Genomic DNA, 27,091 nt, shown 5'->3' on the forward strand with positions numbered 1-27,091 from the left:
TATACGTTCAATTACTTAACCTGTTTCAAAATTTAACTTTTGATAAATCATTACCAAACTGCTGAAAATTTAGAAATATACCTGTTCATATCGCACATTATTATTTTTGTTAGTGGCTTATCTCTGTTGTAAATATCTAACCTTTGTACGTCCTTTTTGAAATTTCAAAATTATACCAACGTTGAGTGTTCGGTTTTATGATTGTATAAATTTCAATATGTTTATAGTTAAATCAGAAGAGATCGATATGATTCAGTTTTTCATGTTTGAAATACAGAACATCTTAAATCTTTTTGAAAATTTGACCCCGCCCGGCCCAATTTGAAGTACCGAAAAATATAGTCCCCCTACCCCCCCTATTATTTCCCAAATACTTCCAATGCTCCCTTCCACCTGTCAAGTTACAAATGACCAATCCATTATATGTAAAATAGCACTAGAATATACAGTAAAATCAAACAGATTTACAAAAAAAAAATAGTCTTGAGTTAGTCCTCTCTTTCCGTTAAACATCATTTTTAAACTTTCCTATTGCAATAGTATCAAAGTATTTAGTTTTCCTGCCGTGTACACGTGTCCAAACTATGAGACCGTAATTGAAACAATTTGTCCTACGTTGTTTCATTCAAATAAATGGCCAACGTAGATATACGAATCGCCGAATCAAACCTTGGAGGAATAAATCTTCCATTCTTTTTACCTTTTTTTCTCATTCTTTTTTTTTTTTTTTTAAATCGCTCTGATTCTGGAATAGGGTTCTTTGAAACTGATGATATCAAAATGCCTGATTTCTTGATTGACAACATATTTGTTATGTTTGGAGAATAAACGTTAAATCACAAACACACCGACCTCCAAGGAAAATTCAGAACAGAAAGTCCCTTTACAAATGCCAATAACAAAAGTTCAATCACATCAAAAGACTGGAAAACAACTGTTATTTACTTGACTTGGTACACGCATGTCCTTCTGTAGATAAATGGTTGATTAAACCTGGTTTTATAGCTCGCTTAATCTTTCACTTGTATGACAGTCGCTAACTGTGCTACTCTTCTGGTCGACAACGTGTTCCTTTCTATCATACATGACGAGGCTAACACCATACAGGAGCTTCTAAAGACTGCCGCTTATCTTGACTTACATGTAGAAATTGACAATGAGGGTCGCTAGAGAACAAAACGATATGACATAAGAGATGTTTCACTTCCATGCAATTGTGAATTTCCATTATTATGTTTTAACATTCCGATGCAGCGCCTGCATATGGGGTTACTCAGTATATATATATATAACACCTAGTTGATATGATATGTCAGAACTTCCATTTCCCATCACGATTTCTATTATAGAAGATTGATGTTTCAAGTTGTGAAGTCAAAATTAGCCCTTCGAACAATTTTCAGATGCTTCACGAGTATGTTGATTGTTCCATAATTCCTTGTTCACAGATCATGAGTCTTTTGACGCATGATCCAATTGTCGTTACCACAATCTTGTTCTTTTTCTTGTAATGCCTTAGACCTGCCGATTAAACTTATCACCGGGTTTGAACATACACGAGCAACAAGATGGGTTCTTCATGTGAAGCAGGACCTGCTTACCCTTTCGGAGCACCTAATATCCCTTCGGTATTCTTTGGGTTCGTTTTGTAATGTGTTTTCGTTTATATTCTGTGTTTTGTGTTTTGTTTACTGGTGTTTTCATTTTGTTGTGTTTCGTTTTTTTTTGTCGTGACATAGTCTTTAGGTAGCCACATTGAAAACTCTCATGGTTGACACCAAACATACCGTTATATCTGTATGTATTTGAAACGGGGATACATTTCAATGGAATAAATGTACAGTAAATTAAACCAAGCAGGGTGAAAAACAGGATTTTTAAACAGTCGAAAGAGTAGTTGTTGGGTAAGAGCGTTGTCCTGTTACAAAATATGTACGGCACACGAAAGCTGGAGAGCATACCCGAACGGATACCCGTTCAATAAACTTTTTTGACAAAGTAAGCTTTTGTCATCACGTCGTCTGTTAACTTTTACAAAAATTTTCTCCATTGAAACTACTAGACAAAATCATGTTTTCCCCTTTTCATTCAGATATCGATTATTATTAATTGTTTTGTTTGGAAGTTTAGTTGCAAGTCACGATTTCATGCATATTCTAGACGAGAAATATAATGGTTATTCTGTGGCGGATCCAAAAAATTTCATAAGGAGGGGGCACTGGCTGCCCGAGCCCCTCGCCCCTTTGATCCGCTTTTGCTATTTAATCAAGGTAGGCTGGTAACTCGGGTTTCTTCTGTGTAGTGTGCCTAGTTGAGTAAGTACACAAATTTACCTTATAAGTTTGTAACTTGTAAGCTAAACACTATAAAGTTGTTCACTGTGAATTGTTCCAGGAAATAAATATATGATTAATTCTGTATAGATTCATAGCAAGTTGCAACGAAATCTAGATATGTCCGTTTAGGACAATTTCGCCGGTTATTTCGTATTTAAGCCTCGGACTTCGATTGGTATATATGCTGTTAAAAATACACGTACTTCATAGAATTACAATGTATGTTCGGTTCGTTCTTTATCAGGACGACGACGGACGCCAAGTGATGAGAAAGCCTTTCGGCCAGGTGAGCTAAAAATGATTGCATGGCATAGATATAGGAAGATGTGGTATGTCAATTACCAATGAGACATATCTCCATCCAAGTAACAATTTATAAAAGTTAACTATTATAGATCACGGTACACCCTTCAACACTGTGCCTTGGCTCACACCGACCAGCAAGCATTAGGGCCTGTCTAACAAAGTTTATTGCTCAGTGTTAAGTTTTTGTGTTTTGGTCTGGATTTTTTAAACTATAAGCAATATAGGTCAACTATATTTGTTGTATGGAAGAATTGTTGGCTGTACATGTCTGCTTGGCATGGTTCATCTAAACCTTAACTTCATTTTCATTGTTCATTGGTCAATGTTTAGTTTTCTTTGTTAATGTTAAGTTTTATTTTCTTGGTTAATGTTAAGTTTATGTGACAGTTGTAATAAAGCTTTATATTTAGGACTATCAACATAATATCAATGATACGTAAAGAAGGCGAGATATTTCAGCATGTGCACTCTTGTTCACCGTGTATCATCGGTACACTGGATATAGGTACTTAAAGGGAAACTTCGCAAAAAAATCAAAAATTGATATTATGTTTATTTTGTATAAAAATGCTAAAATTCATAGGTATTAAAGTTTTATTCTGCTAGATAAGAGATCACCATCGATTTTAAATTTAGTGTATCAATTCTCTCCGGTCGGCCATTTTGTCACCTTGTCCGATTTGCAGTCGCGATATGTCTAAGGACCAGAACTACAGTAACCCGATGTAGTCGTAATTGCGTGTCGATATCTCGTCAATCGTACGGTTGTTTTATCCGACTAGTTACTTGATACGGAAAATTTTCTTTTTTTTTTAATAACCATGATCTGTTATTTTAAGACTGATAATATAGGAATTAGTGAAAAGGTCAAAATTTCAAATCATAAATAAGTCTTCCGTGAAACTTGAATTGTTTTCGGCAATCTAATTAGTTCATAATTCTTTTATGTAATAAACTTTATTCAAATAAATTAGGATCTTCGCTCCACTGATCACCCGCATGGCTAAAGGTATTACTCCCAAAGGTATTGTAGGGGGTGTGAGGTGACACGTCCAGGTATTCAAGCGATTTCCTGTCGAGTTTGCAAATTCATGCATCGTTTCACTTCTTAGTGTATTGATAAGTGTACACGGCCGATAACTTATAACTTTCCATTTTGAACTATTAGGTGTATAATATACATCTCTATCTTGCGTGTCCGAAAGTGATATAATATATAGTCATTACTACAACATATGCGCTTGTTTATGAATAACATTTCTGGTTAAAAAAGAAAATTATTTATAAAAATATAAATAATACCAAAAAAAAAACAACAGATCTGATGAAATAAAAAAAAAAATCCAAGAGTAAATTTGGTAAAATGTAATATATACTCGTTGTCAATGGTGAAGGACAGATTGGAACATACCAGAAATATATTGATTTAAAAAAAGGTACGCACTAGTCGACCATTCGTATATACGCCTGGATTATAAGTTACGGAACTATAGCGCAAATTAAAATATATACATTTATACATAGAACCAGAGACATATATATGTCTCTGATAGAACATAAGAAAGAATAATATATTTTGCGTAAATTGGGGTAAAAGTTTTGTAAAATGAAAAGTCCACGTATGCCAACAGTAAGTAATCATCAAATGTCGATAGATTATTGTATACCAAACGAAGAAGGAGAAGAAGAAGAGATTTAAACACAGGTCGATATATTACTTTATTTGGCTCATCGAAGTTATGGACATTTATAATTCAATTAGATTGTTCTCGAAAAAAGGAAGAAATTCGTCTTCGTCACAATTGTTCCAAAATGCATACGCCACTGGAAGTACACTTATACCGAGGGATGTGAATATTTTCCGGGAAAACTATAGAGTATCAAAGTTTCAAATCAATTTCGGGATTTATTTTTTCTCTAGATATTCAATGACAGCAATTTAAAGAAACTGCTTGTCCGCTTTAGTGGTATTCTTGCCAGTTGAAACAGACTTATAATTACATTTGAAAATAGGGAAGGATGACATTAAATTCGTTGTCTTTTTTTATACATCGTTGGTCAAATAGCTAAAGTATTATATATAGTTACGGTGTGAGACGAAGAGTATTTTAAGAAGGACATATTCCCGATTATGTATAAATTTTGTTGATGTTTTTCACACTTGAAAAGCATATCTGTTCGTAATTTGTCGATTCCATTCCAATTAGATCCTTTAATTTCCTGTCAATTTTTTAAAACATTTTTCTTTTTAAATATCTGAAGTCTTCATGTGTTGTCAGATTTAAAATATTTTGATGAGCACATTAATTTCTAAATAGGTAATTAAAGATCACTTTGGATGGACTAAAATATATAATTGCAATTGTTAATGATCTGTTTGAAATATTTAAGGCTGCCGATCCTTATTTGAAATAGTACAATTTTTAGTTCATAAACTCGTGTTTAGAAGGCTATTTTTATTTATAAATTCTCCAATTAAAATAATTCAGTGTTTTATCGTTACTAAAGTAATCAAAAGTCATAATTCATTAAAAAGTGATCTTATGCAAAATATAAAAATATACAACAGCTATCCAGTTATTGTGCGATCTTATTATTCCCGTTAATTAATTTTAATTTTTTTTTTTACATTCATGTGTCTGAAATTTTGTCGGAGTCCCGTTTACAATTATGTTGTTCATACCTGAATGCCAGTGAACCGTGACGCCTAGATTTCACTGAATGAGGATCAAAGGATTAGAATTACATAATGCTAATCTTTTAATTACCTTGAGTTAACCTACGCATTCAACATTCTTTAGGTGTCACAAAACAATACACATTTTATTTCCTCCGTACAAGCAAGTGAAAATGTTTGCTGTAATGAAGCAAAAACGTCAGAATACAAACATGTATTTTTAATACACTATTGATCATGTCAATTTCATATGTTTGTTTAAAGTATTTGTACAAAACAAATCATAAAAATGTTCTATGTATGAATTAATTTTATTATTAAAATTCGTTTTAAAATATCCACACGATCTAATTTTAAAAGTTGCATGGCTATCACTTATTTTTCGTTGGTTAATAGCTACACCAAAAGTCGTCGATGCGCTTTAAATCGCGTAATTAGATTGTTAACGAACAAGACTTAAATGAGATATTTTCACTCCCGGCATTCATCAAAGACTTAAACTACGTCACATAAGTCAGGAAGCTTCAAGAAATAAAATTAATAATTCCCAATTTTCTTCTTTATTAGATTTCATATCAAAATAAAACTTGGTGAATATGTTTTTTATGGTATTATGAACATAATAAGATGATAAGTGAAAAATCGCGAATTATCCCTTTAACAAGTAGGCATGATCGATTTTGACCTTCCACGGTAACGAAATTCTTAGTTTTGCTTTATTAATATTCAATGTATATTTCTCAACATTTGAAATTCCTGCTCCAAATAATTTTCGCATCGATTTTTTCCTATTCATAAAACAACTTTGATATTCTAATAAGAAAAATTAACTTGTACATGTGCAAAAAGTTGTGAATGTCAACACCAACTTTCAATTTCGCTACAGTTGTTGAGACCTTTACATGTTTTATCTGAAAGAAAGCTAATACAGGGTAACAGTAATGGTTACCAATCATAAACCTACCTGTGATTACTCATTCCTTGAAACTGTTTGGGTAATATTCGAGTATGAAAATAAAGTTTTTGTGTAAGGTGTACAACAACAACTTAACTATGCACCATACATAAGGATTTATGTGGTCAGCTAAACACCGTACACAACGCTTCTTTAGGGATAAAATATCGAAAAAATAACATATGTATGAAAGATTTCAATGCCAATTATTGAAACAGCTATACTTATTTAACACACACATTGACCTTCTATCAGAAAAGAGTTGCAATGAATATAGAACTATATCGGATGAGACAAGGGCCAACTTCTTTGACAAGTAATTGCACATGCTTTTACAATGTTTTAGTAATCCCTCTTGTTTTGGGAAAATAATGAGAATCTGTAATCATCAACCTACGACCAAATCATTTCTTAAAACAGCAATTATGTTTAGATTGAAGTACACATTGATATTATGTAAACAAAAACAAAGATTTTCGTTACCGTGTAAGATCAAAATTGCTCAAGCCAGCTTGGTTAGTACCTATATCCGCTGTACGATGATACACGGTGTTGTTTGTATACATCAAAAGTATGGATAACAAAGCTACAGTCAGAGAAAGTGATTTTTTTTCTCAGTTGAGATGGTACCAGACACTTTGCCTTAAGTCAATTTTGCTTGTTTTAAGTTTTTATAACATTGACGAAATATTGATTTTTGCTCTTTGACAAATAAAAAAATTTCCAAAAAGGAAACAAGAGGTTCTCAAGAGCCTGAATCGCTCATCTGTAATTTTTTTTGCTTAAATCTTTCGTCAATGATTATTTTTGCTTTTCAATATATATTAACAACTGGCTTAAAAATGTCATTTAAATGTTCATTGTATCTGTCATATTTTCTTCAAAAGCACATAAATACATTTGACCAATATGTTCTATTTTAACCATAGAGTCAATGTTTCTTGACGTACAAGGAAATAGACAAACATACTAGAAGCATTATGATTAAAAGCATGAACTGAATTGTTGTTGGAAACAATGACAAAACATAATTGGAAGCATAGTGAGGATAAATTATTTAGAAAAATGTTTGCATTAATATGAGAGTCTATATGCCTTTTTATGTTTATTAGTTACATATACGACGTGGCTCTGTACTTATACATCCGGTCATTGTGTTATTGTACTAAGGTCAATTTATGAATTCTTGTCTTTAATTTTTGACACAATGTTGACTGCTGTATTTTTGACTTTTTTTACCTATTATGTCTGTTTGTTATGTTCAAGCATCATTGTCAATATAATGCAGTGGCGGATCCAGAAATTTTCATAAGTGGGGGCCCTCTGACTGCGCCAGTCAAGCTTCAGTGATTCCCTATATAATCAACCAAATTTTCCCCCCTCTCAGCCTCTGTAACAGAATTTGACAGGACTGTAAAACATTAACAAATTGTCAAGTTAATAAATGAATGCATTGAAATGTGAACAAAGAATGATAAGAAATAATGCAGAACATTACTTCAGTACTTGACACTTCCACAAAAAACACAACCAAATACATAACATGTAATATTTATTTTACAATCTTGACAGAAAAATAAATCAAAGTGAAGTCTTTTATATAAAAATTCTACTGCCATGAAGTTTAATGTTAATAAAATATAATGACAAGTGTAAAAAACAAACTATTGTTTATAAAAAATACAGTTTTGACATGATTTGAAAGCATGTATTTACTAGATTTAAAAAACAATGGTAAAAAAGACATAATGGTGCCATAGTAATGCCCTTACATCAACTTCCGAAGCAAGGTTGTCGGCTCTCAGGACATTCCCGAAGTCCTGCGTTTAACATACAAAATACCAGTGACGGCAAGGATTGATTGCCGAGTTTATGAGCTTCGGTCCTTGCTTGGAAGTTGGCCCTTACATATAAAGTGCTAGTCATGACTAAATACACAAAATTAAATGACTATTTGCAAGCGACTTGTCATTTTAAATAAATATTGGAATAATAAATACTTAAATAAACCCCAGTATCTTTATATTTCATAATAAACAACAGTTAAATTAACAGACATAACTAGAGGCTCTAAAGAGCCTGTGTCGCTCACCTTGGTCTATGTGAATATTAAACAATGGACACAGATGGATTCATGACAAAATTGTGTTTTGGTGATGGTGATGTGTTTGTAGATCTTATTTTACTAAACATTCTTGCTGCTTACAATTATCTCTATCTACAACAGTACTTTCTGTGGAAAATGTTATTGAAAATCTTCAAATTTTAAGAAAATTGTTAAAAATTGACTATGAAGGGCAATAACTCCTTAGGGGGTCAATTGACTATTTTGGTCATACTGACTTATTTTTAGTTCTTACTTTGCTGTACATTATTGCTGTTTACAGTTTATCTCTATCTATAATAATATTCAAGATAATAACAAAAAAACAGCAAAATTTCCTCAAAATTACCAGTTCAGGGGCAGCAACCTAACAACCAATTATTCAATTCATCTGAAAATTCCAGGGCAGATAGATCATGACCTGATCAACAATTTTAATTCCCATCAGATTTGCTCTTAATGCTTTGGTTTTGGAGTTATAAGCCAAAAACTGCATTTTACCCCCATGTTCTATTTTTAGCCATGGCGGCCATCTTGGTTTGTTGGCCGAGTTACTGGACACATTTTATTAACAAGATACCCCAATGATGATTATGGCCAAGTTTGGTTAAATTTGGCCCAGTAGTTTCAGAGGAGAAGATTTTTCTAAAAGATTACTAAGATTTACGAAAAATGGTTAAAAATTGACTATAAAGGGCAATAACTCCTAAAGTGGTCAACTGACCATTTTGGTCATGTTGACTTATTTGTAGATCTTACTTTGCTGAACATTATTGCTGTTTCCAGTTTATCTCTATCTATAATAATATTCAAGATAATAACAAAAAACAGCAAAATTTCCTCAAAATTACCAGTTCAGGGGCAGTAACCTAACAACCAATTATTCAATTCATCTGAAAATTCCAGGGCAGATAGATCATGACCTGATCAACAATTTTAATTCCCATCAGATTTGCTCTTAATGCTTTGGTTTTGGAGTTATAAGCCAAAAACTGCATTTTACCCCCATGTTCTATTTTTAGCCATGGCGGCCATCTTGGTTTGTTGGCCGAGTTACTGGACACATTTTATTAACAAGATACCCCAATGATGATTATGGCCAAGTTTGGTTAAATTTGGCCCAGTAGTTTCAGAGGAGAAGATTTTTCTAAAAGATTACTAAGATTTACGAAAAATGGTTAAAAATTGACTATAAAGGGCAATAACTCCTAAAGTGGTCAACTGACCATTTTGGTCATGTTGACTTATTTGTAGATCTTACTTTGCTGAACATTATTGCTGTTTCCAGTTTATCTCTATCTATAATAATATTCAAGATAATAACAAAAAACAGCAAAATTTCCTTATAATTACCATTTCAGGGGCAGCAACCCAACAACGGAATGTCCGATTCATCTGAAAATTTCAGGGCAGATAGATCCTGACCTGATAAACAATACCCCTTGTCAGATTTGCTCTTAATGCTTTGGTTTTTGAGTTATAAGCCAAAAACTGCATTTTACCCCTATGTTCTATTTTTAGCCATGGCGGCCATCTTGGTTGGTTGGCCGGGTCACCAGACACATTTTTTAATCTAGATACCCCAATGATGATTGTGGCCAAGTTTGGTTAAATTTGGCCCAGTAGTTTCAGAGGAGAAGATTTTTGTAAAAGTTAACACAGGACGACGACGACGGACGCCGACGGACGCCGGATGCCAAGTGATGAGAAAAGCTCACTTGGCCTTTCGGCCAGGTGAGCTAAAAAGTAAACTAAATGAAAGTAGTGATCATACAATCAATCTTTGCAGAGGTAATTTTGACTAGAAGTTATGTGGTGAATAAAATCATCTTCCATGACCAATTTTTCTTCCAAAATGTAAACAGAGATGAACAAAGATTTACACAATCAATATAAAAACTAGAGGTATTTTATACATGTATAGGAAAACATTTTGAATACTATAAATTCAGAAATTATTGAATGCATTTTATTATTGCGATTTTGTCATTTTAGACTTAAATGTGATTTTAATTTTTACAATTTTGAGAAAAAATCATGTTTAATTGATATAAAATATTTCAAAATGCAAGATTAAATTATTGCGTTTACAACTCTGTCACATTTTCGGCAATAATAAAAACCTCGCAATAATTTCTGAATTTACAGTACTTTTCTCCACATGATCAATTGAACAAATATTTGTTATTTTTAACTTGGCCTTTTAAAAGACATTTCTATCTTAGTACACACTTGTATAATAAATATTATGTCATGAAAATTCTAACTTTTAAAACTTAATATATTAAGATATGGTGTATGTAAAGTTGAACAAATTTTGTGACCTTGACTTTGCAGACAAAACAACGAAACTCAAAATGTAACACAACCTATGGATGGTTAACAACAATGACAAAGATTGAAACAAACGTTTTAGGCCAATCTGAACTATGTATATTCAAATATGGAATAGGTAAAATTGAACATGGTTTGTGACCATGAGTTTGTAGACAAATATTCATGCATAATATGTTTCACAACCTGATGAATTTAAATGTTAAGAACAAGATATGTTTATCATTGCCGCAATATGAAAAATCAAGGAGTGGAAACAATGATAGTTCGCGCCTCTTTAAATAAATATATATATGTATATATGAAATGCATGTCGAGTCATTGCGATCAAAGATTAAGTCTACTTTATTCAAATTCTAATTTTGACCAATGGAGTATGAAAAAGAGGTTAAAGTCATGCCTAACCTCAGACATGTAAATCTAACAATGATTCCATGGACACAAATAGCTGACCTTTGACTCCTGCATACTGTAACTGGAGAGATCACTTAATTACGAACACTAAAGTTATGTAATATTTAACGAGCCCCGAATATGAGATTAAAGGTAACGACCATAATAGACCGAAAGTTCATCTCGCAATTTTACTTTAACTTCCTAATTAAAAGAACTAATTGACCTTGGTTTAATTTTTTACATCGTTAGGTTGCTGTTTCGTTGACATATACCCTATCATTAAAATTTGGTCAAAGTCGAGCGAAATAAAAAAGGAGAACATATCTTCCTGGGGTCCATTAATATTTTCTTCATATGCTTTATAACAAAAGTTTTTTTAGCCAATTATTACTATTTATATTTGAATATGGAATATGTCAAGTTAAATCTACTTTTTGACCTTGATCTTCCAGACAAATACTGTATTAGCACTTAATATTTTTCACACCCTATTATTGGTAATCATCAATGGCAAGTACTTTGAATATGCTTTATACCAAAAATGTTTAGCCAATCATTAACCTATATATATATTTGAATATGGCAAACATAAAGTTGGACTAAGTTTGTAACCTTGACCTTGCACACGTCATTGAAAATCAATGTTTCACAACCTTTAGATCATTAACAACAACACTGACACATATTCTGAGTATGCTTTGTAACTAAAGTTAATCTAATCAAAACTCTGTATTACAATTGTACTGAATACCGTATAGGTAAAATTAAAACAACTTTGTGACCTTGCAAAAGTTATCTGTAAAATCGCTCAATGCATTAAACAAATCTAAGAAAGGTAAATTGTTGGTTGCTTAATATCCAGTGACAAATATTTCATGCATGTTAAGGATGATATCTTAGTCATACACCACAGGATGAAACATACAGAGCTACGAACCCCATTAGAATCCCATAATTTTGCTTTCAATGATGTAAGATGTAATTTACAGATCATTATATGCCTTCAACAATGAGAAAAAAATCCTTCTTGTTTGAAAAGCTATAAGTTGCTCTAGGTGAACAAATGTAAATAATTTACAAAGATAACTAGCAGCCTAATTTAAGCTGGAACAACTACAATATCTATTTTTCCTCGATTTAAGTCAATAATCAACTTAAAATAATCCAACAACAATGAATTTTCTAGCTCTAACAATTATGATTTTGATATTTGTCTAGCATTCACTACAGCGTTTTTAAATCTGAATATACTGCTTATTTATACAAATGTAACACAAGAACACAATTTCCTCAAACAAACAATTGATCATTTAGGATGGACAACCAATTGCTGCATAAGAAAAGTTTGTACTACTTATGTTCTAAGTTCCAATCTTGACAAATTACTCTTGATGTCAATAGTAAATACATCTGATTTTGTGGAATGGTACTTTAATGTCTGTAGCATGCTCCCTTCTGTAGTCCCATAGATAATGATCAATAATGATAGCATTAATCATAGCATCTTTTGTACTGTCATCTGCTGATAGTAACTTTCTGGTCTCTTCAGTCACTTCCTAGATAAAACAAATTATAAATAATATCTATATAAAAGCATAAAATAATTTTAGAGATGAAATATTTATCTATTGTAATCAGTGAAATGAAAAATTATTTTAACAAGATGCTTGCTAAAATATTTAAAATTCAACTGTCTTGAGATACAGTGGTGGAATCTGTTTCTGAAATTCTCCAATGACACTATACAGTTTGAATGATTAGTAAAGAACACGACTTCTTTCCTTTTAACATCATCAGGCATGGATGCCTTTTTCTTGCCATTATAGCAAAACACAGTACTGCAATTAAAGTGGATGTCATATTCTAATTTTGACCAAACCGAGAAACTAGAAACATGGAAACTGCATCATCAAATAGCAATTAACCCGTCAATGAGAGTTCATATCGGTTTATAATTGAGAAAAAAACACAAATACCACCTAAAAAGTAGAACAATTCATAGTGGATTTTACACTTGATAAATGTAACATCAATTTTGTGTCAACTTCTTTCTTATAATTACAAAGGGTCTCTCTTTTTAACATGAAATTTATGTCAATGAAAATATTATCATCAAAGTATTTATCTCCATATTATAAATACTCAAACCTCATCATTTTAAGACAAAATGAAAGAATATGTCATACCTCGACAGCCTGTATCTCTTCAACATGAAATAATGTCCATGAAAATATTTTTTATGACCAAAGTATTTATCTCCATATTATGAATACTCATTAACCACATCATTTTAAGACAAAATGATTGAATATGTCCTACCTCAACAGCCTGTATACTACATCCTCTTATTTCTACTTCATATTTGTCACCAGTCTTCATCATCTGATCTGAAATATCACATAAGTAGTGAAGTAGGAACATGTATTTATGAGAGACACTTGCTTTCTTTAAAATAACTTTATGAGAGATAATTTTTGGATGACCAAACTGTGCCATAAGCGCATAATAAATACCTATTAAAATTGTTGAACAAAATTTCAGGAGGATATCCTTAAGTGTATAAAATTAACCTTATAAATGACATTTTAAGTCCTATAACACTGAAAAAGCCAAATGAATTTTTTCCATAATCAAAAGAAAACTTTCTTTCACCATCAAAACAAACATTCAAGACACATTTCATTAAAAATATGTTTTAACTATTCTGTTGCTGTTGTAGATGGTACAAAAAATACTCAAAAACATATTGTTCTTATAACATTTCAACTAACCTTTGTTTAAGAATTCAGTTAATTTATCTGAATAAGTCATGGCTTTAAACTGTACAAGTGCTTGAGGAATCCTGAAAATGTTTAAAAGAAAACACTGTGTTAATTAAAAAATAATTTTATACTCTAAAAAAAAAAGGAAAGTCGTAGCCAGGAACAAGTTTTTTTGCTCTTTATAAAATTTAATAAAATATTTTTTTGTTGTACCAACTTGTTTTGAAAATGATATCCTATTGATATCTTTTTTGGCTTCATTTTGCAATAGGCTGTTGGCTGATTGACACATGCCTTAAGATCTCTTTTAGTTCATATTTATCTGTTTATACAAATATTCAGTTAAAAACAAACTTTGTTAAGTGTGGATCTATATTCTGATTACTTTTTAAAACACACTGAAGTCAATACTGGTATGTAGCAAAGTTCAACAATATTTTTTGCCAAATTTTTGTTTAAAATCAGTTTTTGTTTGTTTATCTAAATTATCAACCCTACTAAATAAATAATGAACAAAATATAAACAATAAAAGAAATGTACGAGTCAGCAAGACCTGATTGCTCCTACCCTTGCAATAAAGTATTTTTTCACTTTGATCTTGCTGACTGATAATTTCCTTTCTCAGCGGAGTTGAGTGATATTAAAAAATTATTGCAAGAAACTATGGGGGCATGTGCCCGTTGCGGATGAAATTAACAACGTCTTCATAGGTAAAATAGCAATAAACAGATTATCATTGGTCTTCGCAACTTGATTCCTTTTCTCACTTTCCCCGTACAAGTTGAAGCAAGAAAATCAATCTTGTTGAGATTATCAACGATTAATCTATAACTATCTGAACAAAACACATATCATTCAGTATGCAAACCACAACAAAAATGTGATTTAAATATATGGTGGCACAGCAACAAAGTCCAATCTGAGGGCATGACAAAATAAAATGTGATGGCATTTTCCTGTTGATTAATAAGAGAAGAAATCAGATTTTAAAGTCAAGAAAGCATGATATAGAGAAGACACTCACAAATAGCTGCTCGGTTTTCAAGGTACTCATGTTTTAACTTTATTTTGATATTTGATTTGAACCATTTCTTTAGTCAAGACACATTTAATATTTAATTAACTTCTTACAAGAACTAAATTTCAAGTCTTATGTTCATACCTGTAATCTGCAAACATGGTTATAAAATTAATGTCATTGAATTCTCCATAACTTTTCCCTTCAAAACAGGCCCATATGTCAGCTATCAAAATCTGAACTCTTTTGTAGATGCCAACTATATCAAATAAACAATGATATTTTCTTCAAGTGTGAGACAAAAATATTTTATTAAATAAATCTTAATTTGTTTGCAGAAGTTAATTGAAATGTTCTTGAAAATGTGCTATGGTATTAATAGTTATTACAGACTTCATTCAGGATACATAATTGTGCGATGGTGAAACTGCTTGTAAAAAAAGTACATAAGAATTTCAAATTAAACATTTATTGGGTTGCATGCATATAATCAAGTGTATATATCCTTAACATTTACCTAAGGATGTATGGTATACATTTTCCAAAAGAATGTGGTAGGGAAATGACTTGTATTCTTCATCGTGTCAAATAATAATCTAAATTACTTCCCTTTGCCCTTGTCAAGATAGACAAATTTTTGCACCTCCAAAGTCACACATTTTTTGCTGTAAACATTGATACAAATTTTTTTAAACTACATGATATTTCGATTTATAAATAGGTAAAAGTACAAACCTTTTTCCCCATTATAGTCTGCTACATCTCTGTATGAAGGGAATTCTTCCACTACTAATTTTAGAAGAGATTCAGCACTTTTCTCACATTTCTCAATACAATTCACAAAACTTCCATCATATTTCTGAAACAAAATTTTATAATTATGATTATTGTAAGTACATGTACAAAAATTAGTATCATTACTTGTGCATTTAAAATAAATTTTCATACAATATATTAAAACAAGAATGTGTCCCCAGTACACGAATGCCCCACTCGCACTATCATTTTCTATCTTCAGTGGACCAAGACAATGGGGTAAAAACTCTAATTTGGCATTAAAATTAGAAAGATCATATCATAGGGTACATGTGTACTAAGTTTGAAGTCTATTGGACTACAACTTCATCAAAAACTACCTTGACCAAAAACTTTAACCTGAAGCGGGACAGACAGACAGACGAACCAATGAACGAATGGATGCACAGACCAGAAAACATAATGCCCCTCTACTATCGTAGGTGGGGCATAAAAAAATCATATCTATCAAAAATCATAATTGTGTTAGCATGTTCTTACTTTCTAAAAAAATCTTTGGAAAACCATCATTTCTTTTCATGATTGGTAGCTTTTGCCTTGATAAATAGGATTTAAGGCCAAAAGGCTTCAAGAAAAATCATAAATGTCTGATCATAATCTTACTTTATACAAAATTCTTAGGGAAAACCATCATTTCTTTTTATGTTTCATAACTTTTGGCCTTGATTAAAAGGTTTTAAGGCCAAAAGTCTTCATGCAATTATTTCATGTAAATGTTCTACTGTTATGAGTAAACAAACTGACATTAGTAACCAATGGAAATCACCACCAAAATACAAATTTTGTTCCAGAACTTTAATCTACATTTAAAAAATACATAATGTGCAATGCATTCAAGCTTTTTAATGATTTGATAATGTTTTGTATTTTATACCTCCACAAGCTTTTTGCCAGCTTCCTGTAAAACCTGTGCTCTTTCTTCCAATAAAGGTATTTCATAGTTAGAATCTGATTTCAGGATTTCAGACAGTTTTTCCTTGGTTATATTAGCATAAAACTTTGGATCTGTTAGTTTGATCCCATTCTGAAAGAAATGTATGATTTTATTATGAGTTATTTCAAATCTTTTCAATATCACAAAGATTTCAGATATCTTAAACAATAAAAAAACACATTATTAAAAAACAGATAATTTTATCAAGATGAACTTGAATTTAGATATAACTGGTCACTAGTTGAACATTCCAGGCTTTTTTATTGCCGTTTTCTTGTTTGATGAAAGAAGTTAGAAACCTTGATGCAAAAAAGCACGTTAAAAAAAAAGATATGTATTTCTGCAAGTCTAATGTGAACTTCTGGCAGGATGTTATCTGATAAATTCATAATGCTTTTTGATTTTGTCAATTCCAGGGGTGGCAAACACAAGACTTATACCTTCTCTAACTTCAAAACCTGCATTTATTTAAGCATGCAGTTCATATAGTTTCTTTAAAATTTTATTGCAATTTTCTTTTAAGAAATTCAATACAACTGTAAAATCTCAGACTATGTTCATACATCTAATGCTCTGTTAAGTGCAGCAATCCATGACCAGTACCCTGTATATTCCTTTCCTTTGTACCTCACCATGTATTTCTTGTTTTCATCTTCTGACCAAAAGGAAAAATTCAATGTGTCTGCAACAAATATCCTGCAAGAAAGTTTAATCATCATAGCAGTATATAGAATTTAAACAGCACATTATTTTTTTCTACATTATTGCAAACCACAATCATAATAATACCTTATAATTTATTTGTAGAAAGTCTTATAACAACAACACTTGAGGGACTGCTGCATAAAATTTAATAATCGACATGTTTCGGTGCCTAGGGCACCGTCATGATACAAATAATACATTGAACATGCGTTAAGACAATGTCATAGTATAGTAGTAGTTATGAAATTATAATTTATTGTTCCTTTGCTTTGATATTCTGAAAATGGTAGATCTGGTAATTCATAAAGCGTATCAAAGGGCAATAAGGCAGTATCTTTTGTATTTATAAAAAAAAGTCACTCTCTAGAAATGCAGAATAATAAGAAAACCTTTTATGTTTATACTTATACAAATATTTTCTAGCAAAATGCATACTGGATTTTGAAAATTTACTTTAATTTTGCAAATCTTTGTTCAATTTTGAATACAATGCACTATTTTTCCACTCAATTTCTCTTTTATTTTATAGCTTGAATATTTATACAAACAGTCAAGATGTGAAGACTCAGTTTAATTCACATAACATTCTGCATCATATTCTACACAATACAGTTATGAAGGTAGGAGGAGTTGCGTGCACATATAAATGCACATGATATCAAGCTCATATATCTCATATCTCATATTACTGTAAATAACTGTAGCATACCAGTCAACAGTTTCTTTTGTCATCTCTGATGGGTTCAATTCATGTGCAGTCTTCCATGACTTTATATTGTATGTATCATCTTTAACACATTTGAACATCTGCAAATTATAAAAAAAATTAGATAAAAGATTATAAGATCAACGATTACAGGTTACGATTACAATTAGGAGATAACAGTTTTGTATTTTAAGCTCCGACGGCATCAATTGGGGATTTGATGGTCGCAAATTGAGTTTACTGGCGACGCGTTAGCAAATCCCCAATTGATGCCGTCGGAGCTTAAAATACAATATTGTTATCTCCATTCTAATGAAACTGACAAAAAACAACGTTAAAACATGTATTTAAAATTTGTCATATGCCATCTGCGCTTGCGCGTACATCCCATAGCATCAATTGTCAATTGATGCCATGTAAGAAAGTGACGTTATCCAATCAAAATGAAAGTTACAAAAGTTGTAGCATTAGAATTATTTATTTATCCATGTTCTTAAGGGGAAATCGGATAGGGTATTTAATTGACAAGATGATAATGAAAATGAACAAAAATTGTGTATTGAAATAGATAATCATTTCCGGTGTTTCATTTGTTGCAAAAAGTATAAAAATAATTTATTAGGTGTATCAACATTGTAAAAATGAAAGTAATATGAACATCTTAATGATAATATTAAAATATATTATTATCCTCATTTAATGTTATATTCTACTGCCATTCAATCATCATAAAGTTACACCATAAAAGACTCAGAAATATCAAAAATCTTATTATAACTACCACGTGCAGGAATTTAAATTAGCTTGGGTTCAAGATCAGGGACCTTAGGCAGGAACCATTTGATTTTCTGGGGGGGGGGGGGGCTATGGTTTTTTTTGGAAAAAAAAGTTTGTTTCCAGGTTTTGGTGAAAAAAATAATTTGTTTTGGACCCTGAGAAAAAAAATTGTTTGTTTCACCCTCAGCTCCCACTATATGTAATGCTAAAATTGAAAAAAAAAAATTGTTTTCGGTTTGTCGCTAAAAAAAAAGACTGTTCTTCGCCGAAGGCGAAAAAAAAAGTTTGCACAGAAAAAAAAACCATAGCCCCCCCCAGAAAATCAAATGGTTGCTGCCTTACTTTTCTATCAGGAGAGGTCTTTTCATTTTTTAATTACAAAAGTCAAGGGCCACCTATATATTTAATTTTTTTTTACACTAATGCTTTATAACAGGACTGTTGACTTTTTTAAGGAGAACTTTTTACCGGAAAATTCAAATGCAACTAGACCTTTCATTGTTTAAAGAAAATTTTAATCCCTGATGTAAAAATAATTAAACACTTAGTACGGACCACATCAACCACAAACTTTTTAAGGATTAGTTTATAAAAAATTATTCAAAAGTCCTACTTTCTATCATACTAAGGACAATAAAACACTTACAACTTTGGCTAGATTATTTACACCATCCTTATTTATCTTTATATCTTCACTCTTTTCTGCAATAAACTTAGCAGTAGCCTTAGGCATCATAACACTAGCCATACTTCCACTTGTGTAATGTCTTACAATACGTAATATACTGAACCTCTGAAAAAAAAAATACATCATATGAACCTCAATATCATTTGGACTGGAACTGCCATGTTTCATTTGTTTTTTCAACTTTTACTCAGAAGATGCCTTTATCGTGTTTATACATATAAAAAAGGACCACATGATAAAAAATAAATGGGAAGTTAAGTCAGTACTTCTTGAGAATTTTTTTTAAGTATTTGAATTTGGGAAATCTGATAAGGATGTCATACTAAAAAAATGCAGAGTTTAGTAGTTCCTTGAATGCATTAATTATATACTTCTCAATTATTATTATTTATACTTGTCAACTTTTGGAACTGCAAGTAGACAGAATTTTGATCACCCATGCACTTTTCATATGTTTGAAAGTCCTAAAACTATTTTAAATATTGCAAAGGAAATAACACATTTCCCCATAAGAATTGTTATGTGTGTAGCTCAGGCCAGTTGTGAATCAGTTGTGGGGTCAATTAAATAAAAAAATTATTCTCTGTGTTGTTTATCACTGGAACCTTTAAAATTCTTCTAAGAGAAATATAACACTCATGGATTAATTAATTAATTTAATTGAAGAAAAAATATCTTCCAAAGAGATATTCTTAATAGAAGAAATTTAAATGTCCCATGTATGTGTTTTTTTATTAAATGTCATCAAGTACAATACAATTACATTGTCAAATACAATACAATCAATGTAATTAATTACATTGTCCATGTAATTAATTACATTGACTATTAGTTATTTAATTACATTGACTATTATATAGTTATTTAATTACATTAATTATTAGTTAATTAATTACATTGATTATTAGTTAATTAATTACATTGATTATTAGTTAATTAATTACATTGATTATTAGTTAATTAATTACATTGATTATAAGTTAATTTATTACATTGATTATTAGTTAAAGGTCGTTAAAGGAAAATATATACAGGCAATCAAGAATAAATTAAAAATTCAGAGTGTTTTGAGATTGAGATTACTGTCCACAGGCACTCCCGTCTGTAAAAATGGGATATACTATCAACACTTTTACGAAAAATCACGTCCTTTTTTTCATAAAAGTGGATAGTATTGTAAACTCCCCATGACAGAAACTATAGTGCCTGTGCAACTGTCACTCATTATTGTGCTATCGTGTAGTACATTTCAATCTAAAATGAATACAGAGGTTACAATATAATGGAATATACACATTGGTTATAAATATTAAAATAAAGTGGACTGGCTTCTAATTTTACCATTAGTTTATACCGCCAACCACGTGCTACTTTCACTTTCACTTAAAAATAGGTAACGGAAAACAATTTTCAGTCATAAGTTCCTCCGTTATCTGGAGCACCTACGAAAGAAACCGATGATGGCCTATCATCATGTATGTTCTATAACACATAACCCGACAACAGCATTATAAATGTTTCATACTAAGTTATTAATGCCAGAGACATATAGAACAGAACAGAACAGAACATATTTTATTTCCAATTAAGGGCCCACAAGGGGCATACAGAGCATACATGAATAAGGCAAAAGAATATTGATTTGCATAGATACATAGATACAAACATTTTTTACATACAGTTACAATACAATTACTAACTCATATTCACTTTAATAAATTTACCAACAGCATTAAGGACCTGATTGTCTTCACAGTTTAATAAATAAATAAATGTATGCTGATTATCAAGTGTAGAAAAATTCGGAATTCTTTGGCAAACAAAGTCAAAGAGAGCATCTCTATCCGATTTAAAATTTTCACAGTTAGTTAAAAAATGGATTTCATCTTCAACACAGCCAGAGGAGCATTTTTTGCAAATTCTTTCATTTCGTGGAATATTTGAAAAACGACCAACTTCAATTTGAAGCTTATGAGCAGAAATACGTAATTTGCATATAGATCTTCTAAAATCAAAGTTCTTAATTAAAGAAAGATAATTTTCATAACCAAAATTCTGCTTAAATTTTACATAATTAAACAGTTTTCCATCAGAAGCTTTGTTTTGGCTAGCATACCAATTGCTAATATATTTAGTGTGAATTAATTTACTAGATATGTTCAAAAATTTGTATTGTCCGAAATGTTTTACTTCTTGTTTAATTTCAAAAACTTCTAATACTTTTTTAACAAATGAGAACCAAGAAGTTATGTTAGATTTGTGAAGCTCTTGGCTGCATTTATAAGCATCTTTCAATAGACTGAAATCAGTTGTAAGATTTTCAAATCTATACCAGTATTTTACAATTGACTTTACAATATCATAATGTAAGGGGAAACGTCCCAGTTCTGATAATACAGCAAAATTGACACTCCTTTTGTGTACACCAAGTATAAATTTAGAAAATTTAAGATGGAGATTCTCACACTTAAGATTTTAAAAAACATTTTCAAGATTAAATAAGGAAGACTGTAATTTATTACAAGAGACATTATAACCTCCCCATACCTCTGAATTATATAACAGAATGGGTTTAAGGGTATGATCAAAAATATGAACACAAGATTTTATTCCAGGAGACAAATTGATAAAATCCTTTCTAAGTTTATAGTAGGCCTTAAGAGCCTTATTATAAAGTTCAGTTTTTAGCTAGATGAAAACTTCCAGATGCAGTAAAGTGAACACCTAAATATTTGTAATGAGCGACACAGTCAATCAAGTTATTCTGCAGTCGAAAATTTGCCTGAATTTTCCTTCCAGCCTTATTAAAAATTATGACTTTAGTCTTTCTAATATTAACTTTCAGGCACCAGTCAGCACAATATTTTTCTAGCTGATCAAGTCTACTTTGAAGCCCTGTGGCTGATGTTGACATAATCACAATATCATCCGCATACATCAAACAATTTAATTTCTCTGAGTGCAGGGAAACTGCATCCAGACAGGAGTCAAGATAAGATGGGAAGTCATTTATAAAAATTTTAAATAATGAAGGACTCAAGTTGTCTCCTTGTCTTACACCTAATTTAATGCTAAAAGGGTCAGTGAGAGAAGCTCCAACTCTTACACATGCTTTACTATTATTATACATATCTGATATAATATTATAAAATAAAGTACCAACTTTCATATTAATAAGCTTCAGTTTAAGACCTATATGAATTACACTGTCGAATGCTTTGCGAAAGTCTACAAAACAAGTATATAGTCTACCCTCTTTACTGTGACAGTATTTGTCTATCAGTGTTTTCAAAATAAATATATGATCTGAAGTTCTGGCATTTTTTGTAAAGCCAATCTGAGAATTATGAATTAAGTGGTTTTGGTACAAAAATTTGTCAAGTCTTGTATTCAAAATGTTGTTAAAAAGTTTACCAATGGTACTAGTAATTGTTATACCTCTAGTTAGATGGATCACAAGGATCATCTGATTTAAAAATTGGCGAAATAAAACCATCAGCCCAAATCTTTGGGTACACACTATTCTTGAGGCACAAATTAAATAATTTATATAAGCAACCTATCAAATATGACTGACTATATTTTAACATTTCATTTGAAATCCAATCAGGTCCACAGGCCTTGCCTGATTTTAAGCTCGCAATAGCATCAGAAATTTCTTTTTTACTAATATCATTATCTAAATCATTAAAAACTAAAGATTTTTCTTTGTCATTCAGGATCATTTCCAACTGGTTAAGTCGTGAATAAAATGTGTTATCAATTGCAGAGTGAAGATTACGAAAGTGATTGGCCCATGTATCAGAATCAATTTGTGAAGAGCAGTTTTCTTTTTTGCTATCCTGAATGTCATTTATTAATTTCCAATACTGCTTAGGGTTTTCAACTCTAAGAGTATCAAGTTTTTGTAGCATGGAATTGATAAATTGCTTATATTTAACTTTTCTACATTTATTATAGATTCTAAAATATTTATAGTATCTGCCTTTAATAACAGGATCCTTAGGATATCTTGAATAAATTTTACCTAAGGATATAACATTTTTGCGCATTTTAAAAAGATCACTATCAAACCATTTTTTCTGGGGTCTGGAACCCTTTTTATTCTTTTTTGGGGTTACCAGGGAAATTTTGGCTGCAGAAAGAAAGATATCACATAAATCCTGTGCCTTTTTGTTAATGTCTTCAGAAGAGCAATCACTATCATTAATAAGGAAAGATGAAATTTTCTGCTGGTTATCCGGTGACAAAAGTGCTTGCTGAAATTTAAGTGGGGAGTCCTCAGTCCATCTAAAATTAACAGGGGCAGCATGAAGATTATTTGACTGAGTTTCTGTTATTTGATATTTAGCCAAAATTTCCCATGATATTTTACAATGACAGTCTGAGAATGTTGAGACAAACTCTGACACTCTGAAATAAAGTATCTGATTAAATAATCTTTCATTTGCTATAAGGTAATCAACAGTGCTTTTGCCATGTGTATTAAAACAAGTAAAATGACCAAGTAAATCACCCATGCATCTACCATTTACAACTCGCATTTGATTGCTTATGCATAAATCAATAATCTCTTTCCCTCTACTATCAAGTGTTTCATCACAATTCTTTCTAAATCGAATTTGATTATCAGGTTTATAAGATTCAAACAATGGAAGATACCTGGAGCTATCTTGTGCAATGTAATCTTCTTCAGTGGAGGTGCGAGCGTTTAAATCACCACAAAACAAAATATCCCCTTTACTTTTGTAAGAAACAATGTCCTTTTCTATTTGATCAATTATATCAAAATCTAATTTCTTAGTATAAGATGAATTAGCAGGGGGTACATATGCTGCACATAAGTATATGTCATTTTGAAGACAGAAAAACTGTTTTTCAAATTTTATCCACTGAAAATGTCTCTGTTAATGCTGATATCGGTCGTTGTTCAGTGGTCATGCCATAATTAGAAATAAACATATATTTACACAAAATTTAAACCAAAATCCACCATTGAAGTACTCCAAAGGAGACTGCAACATATTTAGGAGACGCTAAAGCTGGACACAAAATAACTAACAGTAACAAGAGTGCACACACTGAAATGTCTCGCCTTCTTTACTAATCATTGATATTATGTTGATAGTTCTAAGTATAAAGCTTTATTACAACTGTCACTTAAACGTTACATTAACCAAGATAACTAAACAAAGACCAATGAACAATGAAAATGAGGTCAAGGTCAGATGAACCATGCCAGGCTGACATGTACAGCTAACAATGCTTCCATAAAACAAATATAGTTGACCTAATACTTATAGTTTAAGAAAAATAGACCAAAACACAAAAACTTAACACTGAGCAATGAACCGTGAAAATGAGGTCAAGGTCAAATAAAACCTGCGCGACTAATATATAAATCATAAAATATTTCCATACATTAAATATAGTCGATCTATGGCGTATAGTATCAGATAAAAAGACCAAAACTGAAAAACTTAACTTTGACCACTGAACCATGAAAATGAGGTCAAGGTCAGATGACATCCGTCCGCTAGACATGTTCACCTTACAATCATTCCATACAACAAATATAGTAGACCTATTGCATAAAGTATGAGAAAAACAGACCAAAACACAAAAACTTAACTATAACCACTGAACCATGAAAATGAGGTCAAGGTCAGATGACACCTGCCAGTTGGACATGTACACCTTACAGTCCTTCCATACACCGAATATACTAGCCCTATTGCTTATAGTATCTGAGATATGGACTTGACCACCAAAACTTAACCTTGTTCACTGAGCCATGAAATGAGGTCGAGGTCAAGTGAAAACTGTCTGACGGGCACGAGGACCTTGCAAGGTACGCAGATACCAAATATAGTTATCCTATTACTTATAATAAGAGAGAATTCAACATTACAAAAAATCTGAACTTTTTTTTTCAAGTGGTCACTGAACCATGGAAATGAGGTCAAGGACATTGGACATGTGACTGACGGAAACTTCGTAACATGAGGCATCTATATACAAAGTATGAAGCATCCAGGTCTTCCACCTTCTAAAATATAAAGCTTTAAAGAAATGAGCTAACACCGCCGCCGCCGCCGGATCACTATCCCTATGTCGAGCTTTCTGCAAAAAAAGTTGCAGGCTCGACAAACACTATTAGCGACACACAACCTTAGCACAACCAGAAACATGCATGTCTCTTATACAACTTGACTTACATTCCGAATCGTATAGAAGCACCCAAGCAGTTAAGAAACAGACTAAGAACACTTTCTGTAGAATCTCAGCACGACACAAGCTTCGCATAACTGATTATCCGAATGATCTTACAGTAGATCTCAGCAAGACACAACCTGAGCACAACTTACTGTCCAAAAGTAGCTTCTCAGTTACACACAGCCTTAGCACAGATGTATGAAACTGACAGTATCATCTACTAAGAGCATCAAGACACAATCTTAGCCAAAGTTATTGTTCGAAAGTAGCATCTAAGCAATATAAGCCCTAGAACAACTTACTGTTCGAAAGTTGCATCTCACCAATATACAGCCTTAACACAACCTACTGTTCGAAAGAAGTATCTCAGCAATACACAGCCAGGACTTAACACAACTTACTGTTCGGAAGTAGCATCTTAGCACAACTGTCTTATACTGACAGTAGAGTCTCAGCATTACACAGCCTTAGCATAAATTATTGTCCAACTGTTGCATCTCAGCTAAACATTGGCACAACTGTCTTAAAATGATGGGCGTCAAGTTGGTTACCTATTCCCTATTCCCTATTCGTTACCTATTCCCTATTCCCTATTCGTTGCCTATTCGTTACCTATTCCCTATTCCCTATTCGTTACCTATTCGTTACCTATTCCCTATTCCCTATTCGTTACCTATTCGTTACCTATTCCCTATTCCCTATTCGTTACCTATTCGTTACCTATTCCCTATTCCCTATTCGTTACCTATTCGTTACTTATTTGATTTTTAATATCCTTCCCCCTTTTTAATTATGGCATGGAATAGTTTAATATGGCTGCCGTTACCATGGAAACGGCACAATTGTGAAAAAAATGAGCTTTTGGTTTTTGGTGAACTGTTTGGATATGCTTCAACTCAGAATCATCATATTTTAAAACAATGTAGGTGCCCACTATATACAGGTGTTGGATGATTTTGGCGATCATTGGAACTACTATGTTGCCATGGAAACTACACCAAAATTTTCAAAATTCTAAAAATGCTCAAAACTTCATGAAACTTCACAGTAATGATGAGCAACATTGGAGTTGGAATTTCCAAAATAGGTCTTGTTACCATGGAAACAATGCAAAAAGGTCAAAAATTTCAAAAATAGGAATTTTCCGCAAACTGGATGAAACTTTATAGGAATGGTAACTGGCATAGGCAGAGTTGGATTTTGAAGTTAGAATTTTCAAAATGGCCGCCGTAACCATGGAAACAGCAAAAATATCAAAAATTCAAAATGTTCAAACTTAATGAAACTTTGCAAAAATGTTACTAGACATCTGTAGATGCTCTCTTTGACTTTGGAATTGTCAAAATGACTGTCGCTCACC

At 31.7% G+C, this 27,091-nt stretch overlaps 2 protein-coding genes across 2 annotated transcripts; both read right to left on the minus strand.

Annotated features, from left to right (window-relative positions):
* Positions 1 to 12,349: 12,349 nt before the first annotated feature.
* LOC139492732 (queuosine 5'-phosphate N-glycosylase/hydrolase-like) lies at positions 12,350 to 20,943 on the minus strand. The gene is made up of 10 exons (XM_071280888.1): positions 20,857 to 20,943; positions 19,474 to 19,620; positions 18,054 to 18,151; positions 17,203 to 17,335; positions 16,580 to 16,729; positions 15,625 to 15,748; positions 15,034 to 15,148; positions 13,880 to 13,950; positions 13,428 to 13,495; positions 12,350 to 12,664 (listed from the first exon to the last, which is right to left on the minus strand). Exons 1-10 carry the CDS (start codon positions 20,857 to 20,859, stop codon positions 12,503 to 12,505), a joined length of 1,071 nt encoding a protein of 356 aa, XP_071136989.1. The 5' UTR covers positions 20,860 to 20,943; the 3' UTR covers positions 12,350 to 12,502.
* A 2,012-nt stretch (positions 20,944 to 22,955) lies between these two features.
* LOC139487679 (uncharacterized) lies at positions 22,956 to 25,821 on the minus strand. The gene is made up of 2 exons (XM_071272687.1): positions 25,734 to 25,821; positions 22,956 to 24,349 (listed from the first exon to the last, which is right to left on the minus strand). The coding sequence occupies exons 1-2, from the start codon at positions 25,819 to 25,821 to the stop codon at positions 22,956 to 22,958; spliced, it is 1,482 nt and encodes a 493-aa protein (XP_071128788.1).
* Between the last annotated feature and the right edge of the window lie 1,270 nt (positions 25,822 to 27,091).

The sequence above is a fragment of the Mytilus edulis genome, chromosome 1 (genome assembly GCF_963676685.1).
Source record: "Mytilus edulis chromosome 1, xbMytEdul2.2, whole genome shotgun sequence".
Lineage (NCBI taxonomy): Eukaryota > Metazoa > Mollusca > Bivalvia > Mytilida > Mytilidae > Mytilus > Mytilus edulis.